General features: G+C 38.9%; 1 protein-coding gene across 1 annotated transcript; it reads left to right on the forward strand.

Annotated features, from left to right (window-relative positions):
* Nucleotides 1-629: 629 nt before the first annotated feature.
* Nucleotides 630-9,441, forward strand: XB5970067.L (provisional ortholog of heme binding protein 2 L homeolog). Its single transcript, XM_018262236.2, has 4 exons — nucleotides 630-808; nucleotides 4,321-4,444; nucleotides 5,827-5,995; nucleotides 9,018-9,441. The coding sequence occupies exons 1-4, from the start codon at nucleotides 650-652 to the stop codon at nucleotides 9,181-9,183; spliced, it is 618 nt and encodes a 205-aa protein (XP_018117725.2). The 5' UTR covers nucleotides 630-649; the 3' UTR covers nucleotides 9,184-9,441.
* Nucleotides 9,442-13,135: the final 3,694 nt, after the last annotated feature.

The raw sequence follows: 13,135 nt of genomic DNA on the forward strand, positions 1-13,135 counted from the left end.
ACGAGTCAACCAGAAGATAAGGATGTGTATCAATGCCGTACCTACAAATTGCTGGTTCTCACATCAATAAAATTTTAGGGTCCCTAAGACATGTTTTATAAATATATTGAAATGCATATTAGTCAATAATTCACTGGGTTCTCCTCACCTCCTTGCCCCCCAGCAGGATCAGGTGATGTCTGAGGCAGCACACAGACCATAACAAAATGGTGGTTCAAGGCAAAAGATGTAAAAGGGCAAGATTTACTTCAATGTATATTCCAGTTTGATAAGATTCTTTAATATGCCACTTAATTTGATATAAACTATCTGTTGCTTAAGTGTTCATTTGGGGGGTATAGTTTCCCTTTAAGCCAGAATCAGAAAAAAATCTGGTTCTAAGTATAACCAGGATGTGTTCCAGCAAAGGTGGCAAGAAGCTCTCACTCCTTTTTCAGATAAAAAAAAAAAATCTGATACTATCGTCCAACATTGACATTTGTGAACAAGACATTTGAGCCAGGAAAATGCTAACTGATATTAATCAACATTGTTCTTAGTAAGTACCTATCATTGAACAAGTTAACGCCCCTTAGTGCTTCCTTCTGTACATATATAAAACAAAAAAACATCCTTCTGCCTTTAATTTGTTCCAGTCTCTGATGCAAAGATGAATTCGAGGTACCTGGGAATGATGCTGATCGTGTTTTTTCTAGTTGGGTGTGTGGTGGAGGCTAAAAAACCTGTTTGTGATTGTGATGAGGACAAGCCCCCTGCTTTTTGCAGAGGAATTACCTGCCCAAAATACAAGTTGGTGGAAAAAAACAACGTAAGTATGCTTTCCATGTACTACACTATAGCATGAGTCTTAAGGTGTCTTACTGTTACAGTATTCCATATTGATCATTGCTAAATGGTTTTGGAGTTTATCAGCCTTTAACCTAGAAGGTACCTGTACCCCTCTTCTTCTTTACAATTACAAGTAGCCCTTAATACCTGAGAATAAACAATTTCTCTCTATAATGAAGAGCTCCTTAAGATGAACTGAAATTATAATGATATTTTATAAATATTTGAAAAACTAAAGTGTATGAAAAGGCAACTTCTGGCCGCCTCAAAGATGCAGAACCACAGCTTCCAATAAAACACCCTACTTTGGAGGCAGGAGATTGATTGGAGCAAGGGTGTCCATAAATTTTCATAACTCATAGCTCACAGCTTGTTGTCTAGATCTCTGTTTAAATATCTCATGTTGCCCTTTCTCAGCATCCTGAGATGGACCTCATGGCCGTATTGATTTTTTCACAGGAGCTGGGCAGAGAGTTGGCAGAGGGAGAGAGAAGAACTTTGGTGTTGGTTTAAAGTAAAACCAATAAAAGGCAAATTAACCATAGACATGCCAAGATAATCACTACAGAAAATTCATAATCAGTATATTAACCACAGCTGTACCTTTATAATCACTGTATAAATAAGCACTCCATTAACACCAGACATGCCAGTAAGAGCAAGGCAGAAATAGATAGATTTAAAACATTACCTACATTTACACAAGCAGCATACAACACTAATGTCTTCTTCTTTCCTTGTACTTCTTCTATCCATGATGCTTCTCTCTTTCTCACTCTCTCTCTCTCTCTCTCTCTGGGGCAAATTAACTAACCTCCGAAAATTCGCCAGTGACGGCTTCGTTCACATCGCAACACTTCGCCAGGCATAGATTTGCCAGGACTATGCTAATTCACTAAAATCTGAAGTTGCGTCCAGGGCGCTGAACGCTGGCGAAGTTGCGCTGGCGTTACTGCGGCAGGCAAAGCGAAGTTGCACTAGCATTGCCTCATTTGCATACAGCAGGAAGTTAAAGTTGAATGGACTTTATACATTACATTAATAAAAGAATATAAAGTTGTTATATTGCCCTACACATGAGCCCAGTGTATAGTTTATGTGCGATATGTTAGGAAATGTAGGGGGAAGCCGGGTACCCCAGAAAAAATTTACGATCTTTTGCAGCCTATCACCCTGAAAAATGAAAAGTCGCCAGCGTTTTATGGGATATTCAACAATTTTTCGAGGTAGTTTTATCTACTCTATTGCATTTCGCCTGGTCTGAGGTGGCGAAGGCAAGTCTGGCGCAAGAGGTAACGTTCAGTAAAATCCACATCTTAATGAATTTGCGCAGTTACATCCCTTCGCCATAGCGCAACTTCGTCTGGCAATTGAGTGCGAATGAGCGCCAGTCTCTTTCGCTAGTGAAGTTACTCATCATCATCATCATCATTTATTTATATAGCGCTGTCAAGATACGCAGTGCTTTAAACTGCACCCGTTAGTAAATTGTCGAAGTTCCAAAATGACATCACACTGCCGAATTTTCTCCAGCGTCAGTCACTTCACCCTTTAGTAAATTTGCCCCTCTGTCTGTGAAACTGTGAAAAATGATGGCCACTTTGGATTTTTTTCTGAGGAGCAGGGGGCAGAAAAAAACAGGAGAGGCATTTAGGGGCAGATTTATCAAGGGTTGAATTTCAAAGTTTTTTTGAATTCCCATAACTTCGAAATTCGAATTAAAAAAGGCCAATGGAAATTTATCAAAAAATCTAAGGGTTTTTTTTGGCCAAAAAGGTCCATTCGATCGAATAAGTATTTTTGATCGAATTTGAATCATACGAATCGAAGTAACAGCGTATTCGATAGAATTATATTCAAAGTTTTTCCAAAAAAAACCTTTGATTTTTCAAAGTCCACCAACTGACTCCAAATAGGTTCTAGGAGGTCCCCCATAGGCTAAAACAGCAATTCGGCAGCTTTTAGATGGCAGTTGGTTGAAGTCGAATTTTTAAAGAGAGAGAGTAGGTACATTTCGATATTCTAATTTTTTTATTATTAGTTTAAAATTCAAATTTTTTTAATTCGAATTTTCATTTCGACCTTTGATAAATCTGGCCCTTAAACAACGATTCAGGAAAGCAAGCTGTGGGTGTAAAGGCAGGACAGTTGGGAAGTATGACACGTGTGTGATTCAGAAGATGCAGGACAGTTGCATGTACACATAAGAGTGAAGACACATAAGCTACCAGTAGCAGCTACTTGTAACGGCTACAAAATACACAATAGTGGTAATTCACTAACTTGCGGATTTTCGTAAACTTTACCTCTTGCACCAGACTTTACTTCGCCACCTCAGACCAGGCGAAGTGCAATAGAGTAGATAGGGATGGTTCAAAAAAAGCTGAAATTTTTTTCTAAGTCCCAAAAAATGATAGGCTGAAAAAGAGCAAATTTTTTTTTATGGTACCCTCCTTCCCCCCTACATTTGATAACATATGGCACCTAAACTATACTGTGGGCACATGTGTAGGGCATTAGAATACATTTATTAAGGTTCCCTGGACTTGTGTAGTGTAATGTGTTTTCTGCAGCATATACTGCCATTGTACTTTAACTTCGGATCTTTGTGAATTTACGCAACCCTGTCGAATCTACGCCTGGCGAAATGCGGCAAAGTCAACCCTGGCACAAATCCGGGTTCAAATCTTTGTTAATAGTACATAAGTGTGAGCAAGATGGCACCCACTTTTGCACTTGTGTTTGTATATGAGCCTTCATTTCTTGGGCATTTAGCTTTATGGATGTTTCATGTGGTTGTTGGCATTAACTACCCTAGCAAAAAGGTAGCAGTTTGGAAAATGAACAGCCAGCATAATAAAACGACCAATTAAAAATAAGAATAACAAAATTATTATCTGTATTTCGATTGCCAGGGCTAATTACCCAAACAACCACATAGTATTTTTAGTTATACATACAATAAAAAAAATGGAGAGCAGTTGAAAAGTTGCTGATTGATCTTTAACACAGTAAGTTATTTTTTCCATAATAACCACATTTATTCCCAAAACTGCCTAATGCCAACTTACTTTAAAAACTGCAGGTATCAGAGTACACACATCACAGATGTTGGCAGTATACTTTAGGGATGTACTGAATCCAGGATTCGGCCAAGATTCTGCCCTTTTCAGCAGGATTCAGATTAGGCCTAATCCAAATGCCTGGCCAAATCGAATCCAAATTCAAAAAATCATGTGACTTTTGTGACACAAATGAGGAAGTCAAAACAATTTACACGAGAGCGGCACTCGCAGGCTTCTTTTCTCCTTTCCCCCCTAATTTACATACGCAAATTTGGGTTTGGATTCAGTTTGGTATTTGGCTGACTCTTTCAAAAGGATTTTGGATTCAGACAAATTATAAAATAATGAATTCGATGCAGCCCTAGTATATTTATAGCAGTATGTATATATACAACAATATATATATGTTATCAATCTGTTTTTTTAGAATTTCGAGTTGCGCACATATGAAGCCACACAATGGGTGACAACTCCTTTACAGATGTCTGTTGAAGGTTTGGAAGAAAGTTTTATTCACTTAACAGAGTACATGAATGGAAAAAATTGGGAAGGTATGAAGTGCTTCTTTATTTCTATATTTTTTGGAGTACATACTGTATGTCAGGCATTCCAGCCCATCAGCTAGTATAAAGGTCTTGGTACCCCCAAGAGTGCCTACTACAGGTATGGGATTTGTTATCCAGAAACCCATTATCCAGAAAGTTCCAAATGACAGGAATATATCAAATAATTAAAATGTTTTAAATTGTTTCCTTTTTCTCTGTAGCAATAATAAAACAGTACCTTGTAATTGATCGCAATTAATCCTTATTGAAAGCAAAACCAGCCTATCAGGCTTATATAATGTTTAAATCATTTTCTATTAGACTTATGGTATGACGTTCCATATTATGGAAAGATCCACTATCCGAAAAAACCCTGGTCTCGAGCATTCTGGATAACAGGTCCCATACCTGTATGTCCTTATAGGAATATACCAGACTACAATGAAAGGCTAAGACTGGGAGTTGCAGGATTTGCATAGACAATGTTCTAGCAGTGACAATTGTGGACTTATTGGTCTTACAACTAGGGTTGCCACCTGGCCGGTATTTTACTGGCCTGGCCGGTAAAAATGATGGTTGATCCCAATGTTATTAATAGGGAAAAAAGATAAATATATAGGCCGGTATTTTTTTCAAGAAAAGGTGGCAACCCTACCTTACAACAAATGCTGCCCACATCATAACCTCAATGTTTATTAGGGGCTTTACATGGTCTTTTTTTATAAATGGTAGGAGCTCACAATGTTCCCCAGCTATTACAACTTCTGCTTTCCTGCACCTGCATATAAACCAACGTAGGACATACCCTGAAAGTCAAGAGTGTTTTTTTATTTTTTTAAACAAAATAAACATAAATAAAATGCTCAGTCAGTACAGGAGAGACAGTAGGACTACACATTTATAGCCAGATACAGTATGTGCCAATTATGGACAGTGCTTAGGCTCAAATATCAATATATAATCTACATAAAAAACCTGGAAAGAGGAGAATTGGCAAAATGAAGATGCAGATTAACAGTATTGTCTACACTGACCATCTCCTAAGTGCCAAAATTAGTATCACATTCCGGGGCAACAACTCATTCACGGGGTGAGAATAGGATGGGGTATGGTGCGGCACAAATCCATGTAGTTATTTGGGGTAACAGGAAAGAATTTTAGAACCAAATGGTTTCCATTTCTTTGTGGCTGCATGTGATCAGTGCTGCTCTTATGGAGATGGGCCGGTAGCATTAAAAAACACATATTGGGGCCCCACTAAGCAGCAATTGTAGATAACAAGTTTCAACCAAAAGCCAAAGGTCCCTTTTAATTCTGATTATTATAGATGTATTTATGAATTAAGTTCTTAATGAGACAAACAATACTAACCTCACATGTTCTTTAAGAAATCCTAATGGAGATGGCTGTCCCCGTGCTAGTAATCGCTCCAATAGGTAAACCGCCTGTCAATGGAACCATGATGTTCCTTCTGCCAACGGAAATTAAGAAACCCCCAACACCCACAGATGCTGATATTTCGTTTCAAAAATTCAAAGAAACATCGGTTTACGTTAGGTAAGTGCACCATTGGTCAGATGCTCTCTAGGGCTCTCTTACTAGAAGCTGCAAGTGCAAGTTGTGCAAAAATAGATGCAACCATTGCATGTATTGATGCATTTCATTAAAGGTTCTTGCACTAAAAGTCCCTCCTTGTTCTCTAGTGTATTTGCGTCAAGTGCTCATTGTGCCCACGCAGCCTGTCTAATGAATCGATTGTGCCTATTGATGTTAAGAAGTAGGCACAGAAGAAGGGTAGTAATTCCAGTGTTCAGGCTACATCAATAAGCACAACAGACTTATGCCTAAAGAATTGCTTTGTCATTTGAATGCTACACGCTGGAAATGATGCATTTATAAAAATTTAAAAAGTGCATTTGTCGCAGCTACACACATTGAACTCTTCTGCCTTTCATAGACTCATTTATCATCTGGCTGGTGTGCTTGGCAAGCAGTAAGTATACATAAGATAAGAAAGAAAAGACAGATCATTTCTCAAAAGACCTGAGATATGGCTATTAGGTAACCTGGCAACTTTTTCACCATAATGTGCCCCAGCTCCCTGAATAACTTATCAAATAAACACTGGAAAATATCATGGGTTATCAATGCCCCTGCTAATATGTTTCAAACCTCTAAAGGAAACCAAGTATTCTGTGGCACAAAATGTGCAGATTAGTAGACAGTGGGCAGATATTTAAAGGAGAAGGAAAGCTATAGAGGCATTTTATTGCCAATAGATTAGCTGCAAAAGCAGTAGAAAGCTCTAGAAGCTCTCTGTTTGTTTAGGATAGAAGCTGCCATATTAACTTGCTGTGACATCACTTCCTGCCTGAGCCTCTCCCTGCTCACTTATAGCTCTGAGCTCAGATTACAGTAGGGAGGGGAGGAGCGAGGGGAAGAGGAGGAAACAGAGCATGCTCACGCCTGGGGCAAGGAGGTTTAAGCTGAAGGCAGGAAGTCTAATACAGAAGCCCATGTGTACACAATAGAAGGAAACAAATGCTGTGTTTCTTTTGACAGAGGACTCAGAGCAGCACTACTTTAAGGGGTTTACTGGTATATTTAGGTGGACCTTTCTGATAAGGCTTACTTAGTTTTAACCTTTCCTTCTCCTTTAAACGTCCTTCCATTGCATATGCTTTATTTGGTGCAATGCACACAAAGGTAGCTCTGTACGTGAGAACTTGTTAATGAAAGGTGTAATATTAAGGGCACCCTTGTTACTTTTTGAGCCTAGTGTCACACTGACATTATTAAGCACAATAATCAGTACATTGTCATTAGGTATGTCACACTGATTAGGCATAGGGTTGCAGTCAATTATATTTAAATAATGATTGCACTAGAACACATTTATGGAGCCCTCACTCAGTGATCCCCAAACAGTGGCTCACGAGCAACATGTTTCTCACAAGGCCTTTGATGTTGCTCTCAATGGCCTCAAAGCAAGCAGCCAAACAGGGTCTGTAGCCTGTCAGTCCACATGGAGCTGCCAAATAACCAATCACAGCCTTTAATGGGCACCCATAGGAACTTTTTTCATCCTGCCCTACTTTTTTATATTTAAATGTGGTTCACAGGTAAAAAAAAAAAAAAAAGTTTGTGCCTTAACAGGTTGTGGCCATGGAAATCACTTAAAGGAGCACATTTGTCCTTTTGTTTTCCAGCTAAACAAACCTAATCCATTTTGATATAAAATCAGACTACATCCTTTTCTAGATTCCCTCTTATATGGTAACATTACATTTTGTTGCTTGGTTTGCCCTTTTGTATACTTGCATTCTCCACCACATGTACACAGATTCAACCGATGTTTTCTTCCAATTAAGGCAGTTTATTTATTTACAAGGGTGCAATTTTAGCATAAAGAAAAAAGAACTTGAATAATTTACTTCCCTTTAGTGAAATCCTCACTAGTTCCTTTGTGTACAGCAAAACAAATGCAAAGTTCATTGGAGTCATGGAGGACTTATCTGCCTGGCTACACTAAAATTATTATTTTAATTATATAATGTATACATTATTACCTTTCAGCTTCTATTGCACCTAGAATATACAATGCTAGCAGAATCACTGTGACCATAAAAATCTTTAATGTATTAGTTCACTTTTAGTGCAGCGTCACCAAGTGATTTTTTCGAAGGAATGTTCTACTGAGATACTAAAAACATCAGGCTGATCTTCCCTGCTAAAACTAAAAATGTTGACATGGTGGTAGCTCACCTCTCATCTTCTACTCCTACCCTCCATCACCAAACATGCTCTATTCTTCCAGATGCACCCCGCTCTTTGCTCTGATCCTTCTCCTGAACTGTGTTCCATATTTTTGGGCTGGGCGTTTTAGAGTCCAACAATGAAAATTATAAGATGTAGACAGTGATGAATGGAACAGGTGTCATATAGACCTATGGAAAATAATGGGCTGATGTGCATTGTCCTTCACTGGGTCCCAATAGGACCAGGACCCACCAGGAGATCCTTTAATTCCAATGGTATTGATAAACAGGATTCTTACTGTAAAATGTTACTATATTTGGAATTAAAAAGCAGCTATCTTCAAAAATGGTTTCCGCAACAGAAGTATGGGCTATTATAGTCTGCTCTCCTGTAGTGAAACAATATTTTGTTTTTTTCCAAAATATTGTCCCTTGAGAGTGCTGTGCTGCTCAGATGACCATGTTTAATGACACATATAACACACTGTGCAGGCTGCACACTTGTAAGGGGAAACAATAGTTTCCCTTCCTCCCAAAATGTGCCCCTTATTACACCAGGCCCTGACTAGCATTCTGTAGATTCTGGCAAATGCCAGAGGGGCTGCTGTAAAATTCCATAGACAGTCACTGTTTATTGGGCCTGTGGGGGCTGTTTGGGCCTTTGTTTACTTGACATGCTAGGGTCTATTTTTGATCTTATTCCAGACCTAGCTAGCACTATGAGTGTGATGTATAAATACTATTAGCTACAGAGAATGTGCTGAGATAGCAGACATATTTCTCTTGTGTAACCAAGATATAAAAATATTGCTTTTTTCCAGGACTTACTATGACTTCAGTACCGGAGGTCCTCATGCAAAAACACTGGCAGAAGAACTGGATTTGCAGGGCAAGGCTTTTGAAAAATCATTCTTCATATCAGCTGGATACCATGATCCAACTCTACTAATTGGACGGCACTGTGAAGTGTGGTTTTTAGCAAACTAATGGGAAAGCAAACACAAGAACTTTTCTGTTTCTCTTAATAAGCAATTGGAATCTCTTTTAATGGAAAAGCTGTTGAGACAAAACGCACTTGTGACGTCACTCTTCGGGTACCCATTGTTAAGCCAATAAATGATTTACATTAAACTACGTCTATGGAAAGATTGTGGTAGTTGGGAAAATGTGGGACTGTTGTGAGTAAATATCTTTTACAAAATTTTAATACATTCTTCTCTATTTGATAAACTATCCTGCCTTGCATAATTGTGTGTTTGTAATTATTTATAATACTTACCTGGTGCAAGGCCACAACAATAAAATGACCCCGTATAACTAAAATAAGAAACATTCAGGTTTGAAGTAGATCTACTCAGTACCAACATTAAAGAGGTTACTTTTAGTATTATATAGTAGATGTTGATATCCTTAGAGAACATGCAGTTGGGCTTTATATATTATTATATATTATTAGATAACTATATTGTATATATAATATATTAATATTAGACAAAAGTTATTTTATAGCTCCCCTTAAATCTGGTTGGCAGGTGTGTATTCACTCTGATATTAGAACATTTCCAGTCTGTTATTCAAACCACTGCTTGTTCGCTAGGGTTACCAGTACTATAAATTAAATTAAACACACTAATTATATCAAAATGTAATCTGTTATTGATGTAAGATTATAGTAATAACACCCAGATAGTTCATAGATAGTAGATTGTACGGCCAGCTGGAGGAGCACCACTGGCTGAGGCAGACACTGTTAGTATATTTACTAGTAAACAATGTACAGTACAACGTAAAATATTTAGCAAATCTGTGTAGTTTTGAAACAAAATGTTTAATCTTACTATTAGATAATGCATTGACCTTTAAACAGGTGAGACAGAAACCTTGCAAACTTGCTTAGAATTAGTTGTATAGGTTCTTACAGGCGATATAGCAACCTGTTATAAAGGAATCCTGGGATGCAGCTCAAAAGGACTTGCTCTTTCATGAAAAGGAGAATTCCCTGCTGGCACCTGTCTTCACTGACAACCGTCTAGGGCCCCTGGACTTTCTGTGGTGGGACCAACAGGGAACCCAAAAACAGCTAAAGCTCAGTAGTAACGGGGTTCAGACAAGGATGAAGCATAAACTGTAGTCAAGAACAGGCCAAAAGCCAAGCAGACGACAGGAATCAATGCCAAACAGGGAGAAGTAAAAAACCAAGAACATATACAACAACAAAAAGGGCTTGAGCAGAATATGAAACAGAAGCCAGCTCGGGCAAAAATAAAAAAAGAATGAAGTTTTTAAAGCTGAAAAGGATGGTCTTCTGATATCACGACCCAGGAACAGTGATATTGAAGGAACTGATGTATTTCTTCAATTAAAGGAGTTGTTCACCTTTAAATTAACTTTTAGTATAATGTAGGGAGTGATATTCGGAGACAATTTGCAAATGGTTTTCATTTTTTTATATGTGGTTTTTGAGTTATTTAGCTTTTTATTCTGCAGCTCTCCAGTTTGCAATTTCATATCCTAGCAACCATGCATTGATATGAACAAGAGACTGGAATATGAATAGGAGAAGGGCTGAATATAAAAAAGTAGCAATAACAATACATTTGTAGCCTTACAGAGCATTTGTTTTAGATGGGGGTCAGTGACCCCCTTTTGAAAGCTGGAAAGAGTCAGAAGAAGAAAGAAAATAATGAAAAAAAAGAAAAAAATTAAGACCAATAGAATTAGCCATTCTATAACATTTTAAATGTTAAATAAAAGGTGAATCGCCCCTTTAATACTTCAAGTGCCCCCTGATTTAGTAAAATAGGGTTTCATTTCACTGTTAGTAAGCACTAGAATGTAATTGTAATATTGTGTTTCAGAATGCAATCCTAAATATACATTAAAAAATGGCCAAGCTATTATGTGATCACCAACCTCTGCAAAGGACCAAATGCTGGGAGCTTTAAAGGAAGATTCTTCTACAAATAAAAACAAAATTTGCAAACTGGTTTGTGAATAACCGCTCCTGCCCCCACAACCTTCAATAAGAGGGGTAGGGTTGCCACCTTTTCCAGAAAAAAATACCGACCTTCCTATATATTTATCTTTCTTCCCTATTAATAACATTGGGATCAACCATCATTTTTACTGGCCGGGTGCCAACAATAAAGAGGGGCCTTAGATTGGGAGCACACAAGGGCAACACTCAGGGGCGTAACTACAGAGGAAGCAGACCCTGCGGCTGCAGGGGGCCCAGGAAGTATAGGGGCCCCATGAGGCCCTAAATAATATGCAATTTCAACATATATTGGTAAAAAAGGACAGCCTCTGGTTATGTTGGGGGCCCTAAAATGTATTTGCTGTGGGGCAAATTAACATATAGTTACACCTAGGGTTGCCAGCTCTCCAGTTTTGACCCAGACAGCCCGGTATTTTGAAGGGCTGCCCGGGTCAAAACTTCCTGCCCGGTTTTCCACATAAGGAAAACTGGCAAGGATTCCCCATGATTGACACGGCGATCAGCCAATCAATCATGTCACGGCACGTCCCTCTGTGTCATGACCACCTCACCATGTCACAGCCCGCCCCTATACAGCACGGTCCCGTCACCTGACCAGTCTCCACTGGGGCAGGGTTTCCAGGTTTTTAGCCAAATTGGGCTACTAATTTAAACCCCAGGCGGTTTTGAAAGTACAAACTATCCAAGGTACAGATTTGGGCTACTTTGTGGGCCTTTCGGAAAAGCATTTAGGAAGCAAGCACTCAATAAAGGCAATCCTCCTCCGGGCAGATAAATTCAAAGTGAGAAGTTTATTGTGTCCACAGCCTTACGCCATAGTTGTTTTTCTTGCTAAATTTGTGCCAAGGCTGCCTCTCTCAATGCATGTTGGGTAATGTAGATTTTGTTTAACAATTTGCCGACTGCCAAGTTTAATGCAATGGGACTGACTTGTGTAGAAGTTGTGAGTTACCAGATATTGGGCTCTGTAACCCTGTCTCCCATCACTCTTAGGAATTCTCACATTCTTGCCCTATACCTCCTGGGCCACCCCTGGTGATGGGCAAATCCATACCTCCCAACTGTCCCTTTTTCGGAGGGACAGTCCCTCTTTTGACAGCTCAACCCGCAGTCCCTCATTTGTACTGGAAAGTCCCTCTTTTCTCTGCACTGAACAGCCAGAAAAAGAAGCAAAGTTTCTCACTCCATTGGCTTTTAGCAGACAGCCCAGAACAGCTAACAGGTGCAAATAAGATACTTTGTAACAATTTTGAGACACAAAAACACAGTTTAGATAAGGAGAAATATTTTCAAACTTTCATAATCTGCCAGATTTTGTAAAACAAACATGGTAATTAGGGGGTGTGGCCACAGAAAGGGGTGTGGTCAAAAATTGCTGCGCTATGTGCGAAAAAAAAATTTTTGTCCCTCTTTTTACTTCCAAAATGTTGGGAGGTATGGCAAATCTGTCCCATTCTGCGTCATGGAAAAATATGTGAGATTTGAAAAAGGCGTATTTTCACATATATTCATTTATTTTTTAAGACCTTTTTTTCACTGCACATATTGTGCTATTTTTGGGCTACTTTTGAAGTGCCTCTTGGCTGGTTTTGTAGCTGACGTTGCCTGGTTTGGAGAATTAGACCTGGTAACCCTGACTGGGGGAAAAGATGGCGACCTGCCTAGTTACACCACTGGCACCACTGCCTCTGTATAATAATAATATTAGCATAATTATATTCTATTATAGGCTGAGGGCCCTTTACTATTGTACATTTCAAGTAGTTGTGCCATTATATCAGAATGAATCACCACACACACCACATGATATTAACAGACACCGGTTAAGTAAGAAGATTCTCGCACTTTATTTCATTTACAAGAAATCTTCGCGACTGCCACTTTCCACCACTAGAGGGCAATGTCGCCGCACCAACTGGCTGAAAGCAGCAAGCGAAAGAG

Source organism: Xenopus laevis, chromosome 5L (genome assembly GCF_017654675.1).
Source record: "Xenopus laevis strain J_2021 chromosome 5L, Xenopus_laevis_v10.1, whole genome shotgun sequence".
In the NCBI taxonomy this organism is placed as follows: Eukaryota; Metazoa; Chordata; class Amphibia; order Anura; family Pipidae; genus Xenopus; species Xenopus laevis.

Bases quoted from the DNA above. Each gene is read 5' to 3' on its own strand.
- XB5970067.L (XM_018262236.2), top strand. From the start codon at position 650: ATGAATTCGAGGTACCTGGGAATGATGCTGATCGTGTTTTTTCTAGTT. The intron at 809-4,320 runs GTAAGTATGCTT...CTGTTTTTTTAG, and splicing joins AGTTGGTGGAAAAAAACAAC to AATTTCGAGTTGCGCACATA. The intron at 5,996-9,017 runs GTAAGTGCACCA...GCTTTTTTCCAG, and splicing joins GAAACATCGGTTTACGTTAG to GACTTACTATGACTTCAGTA.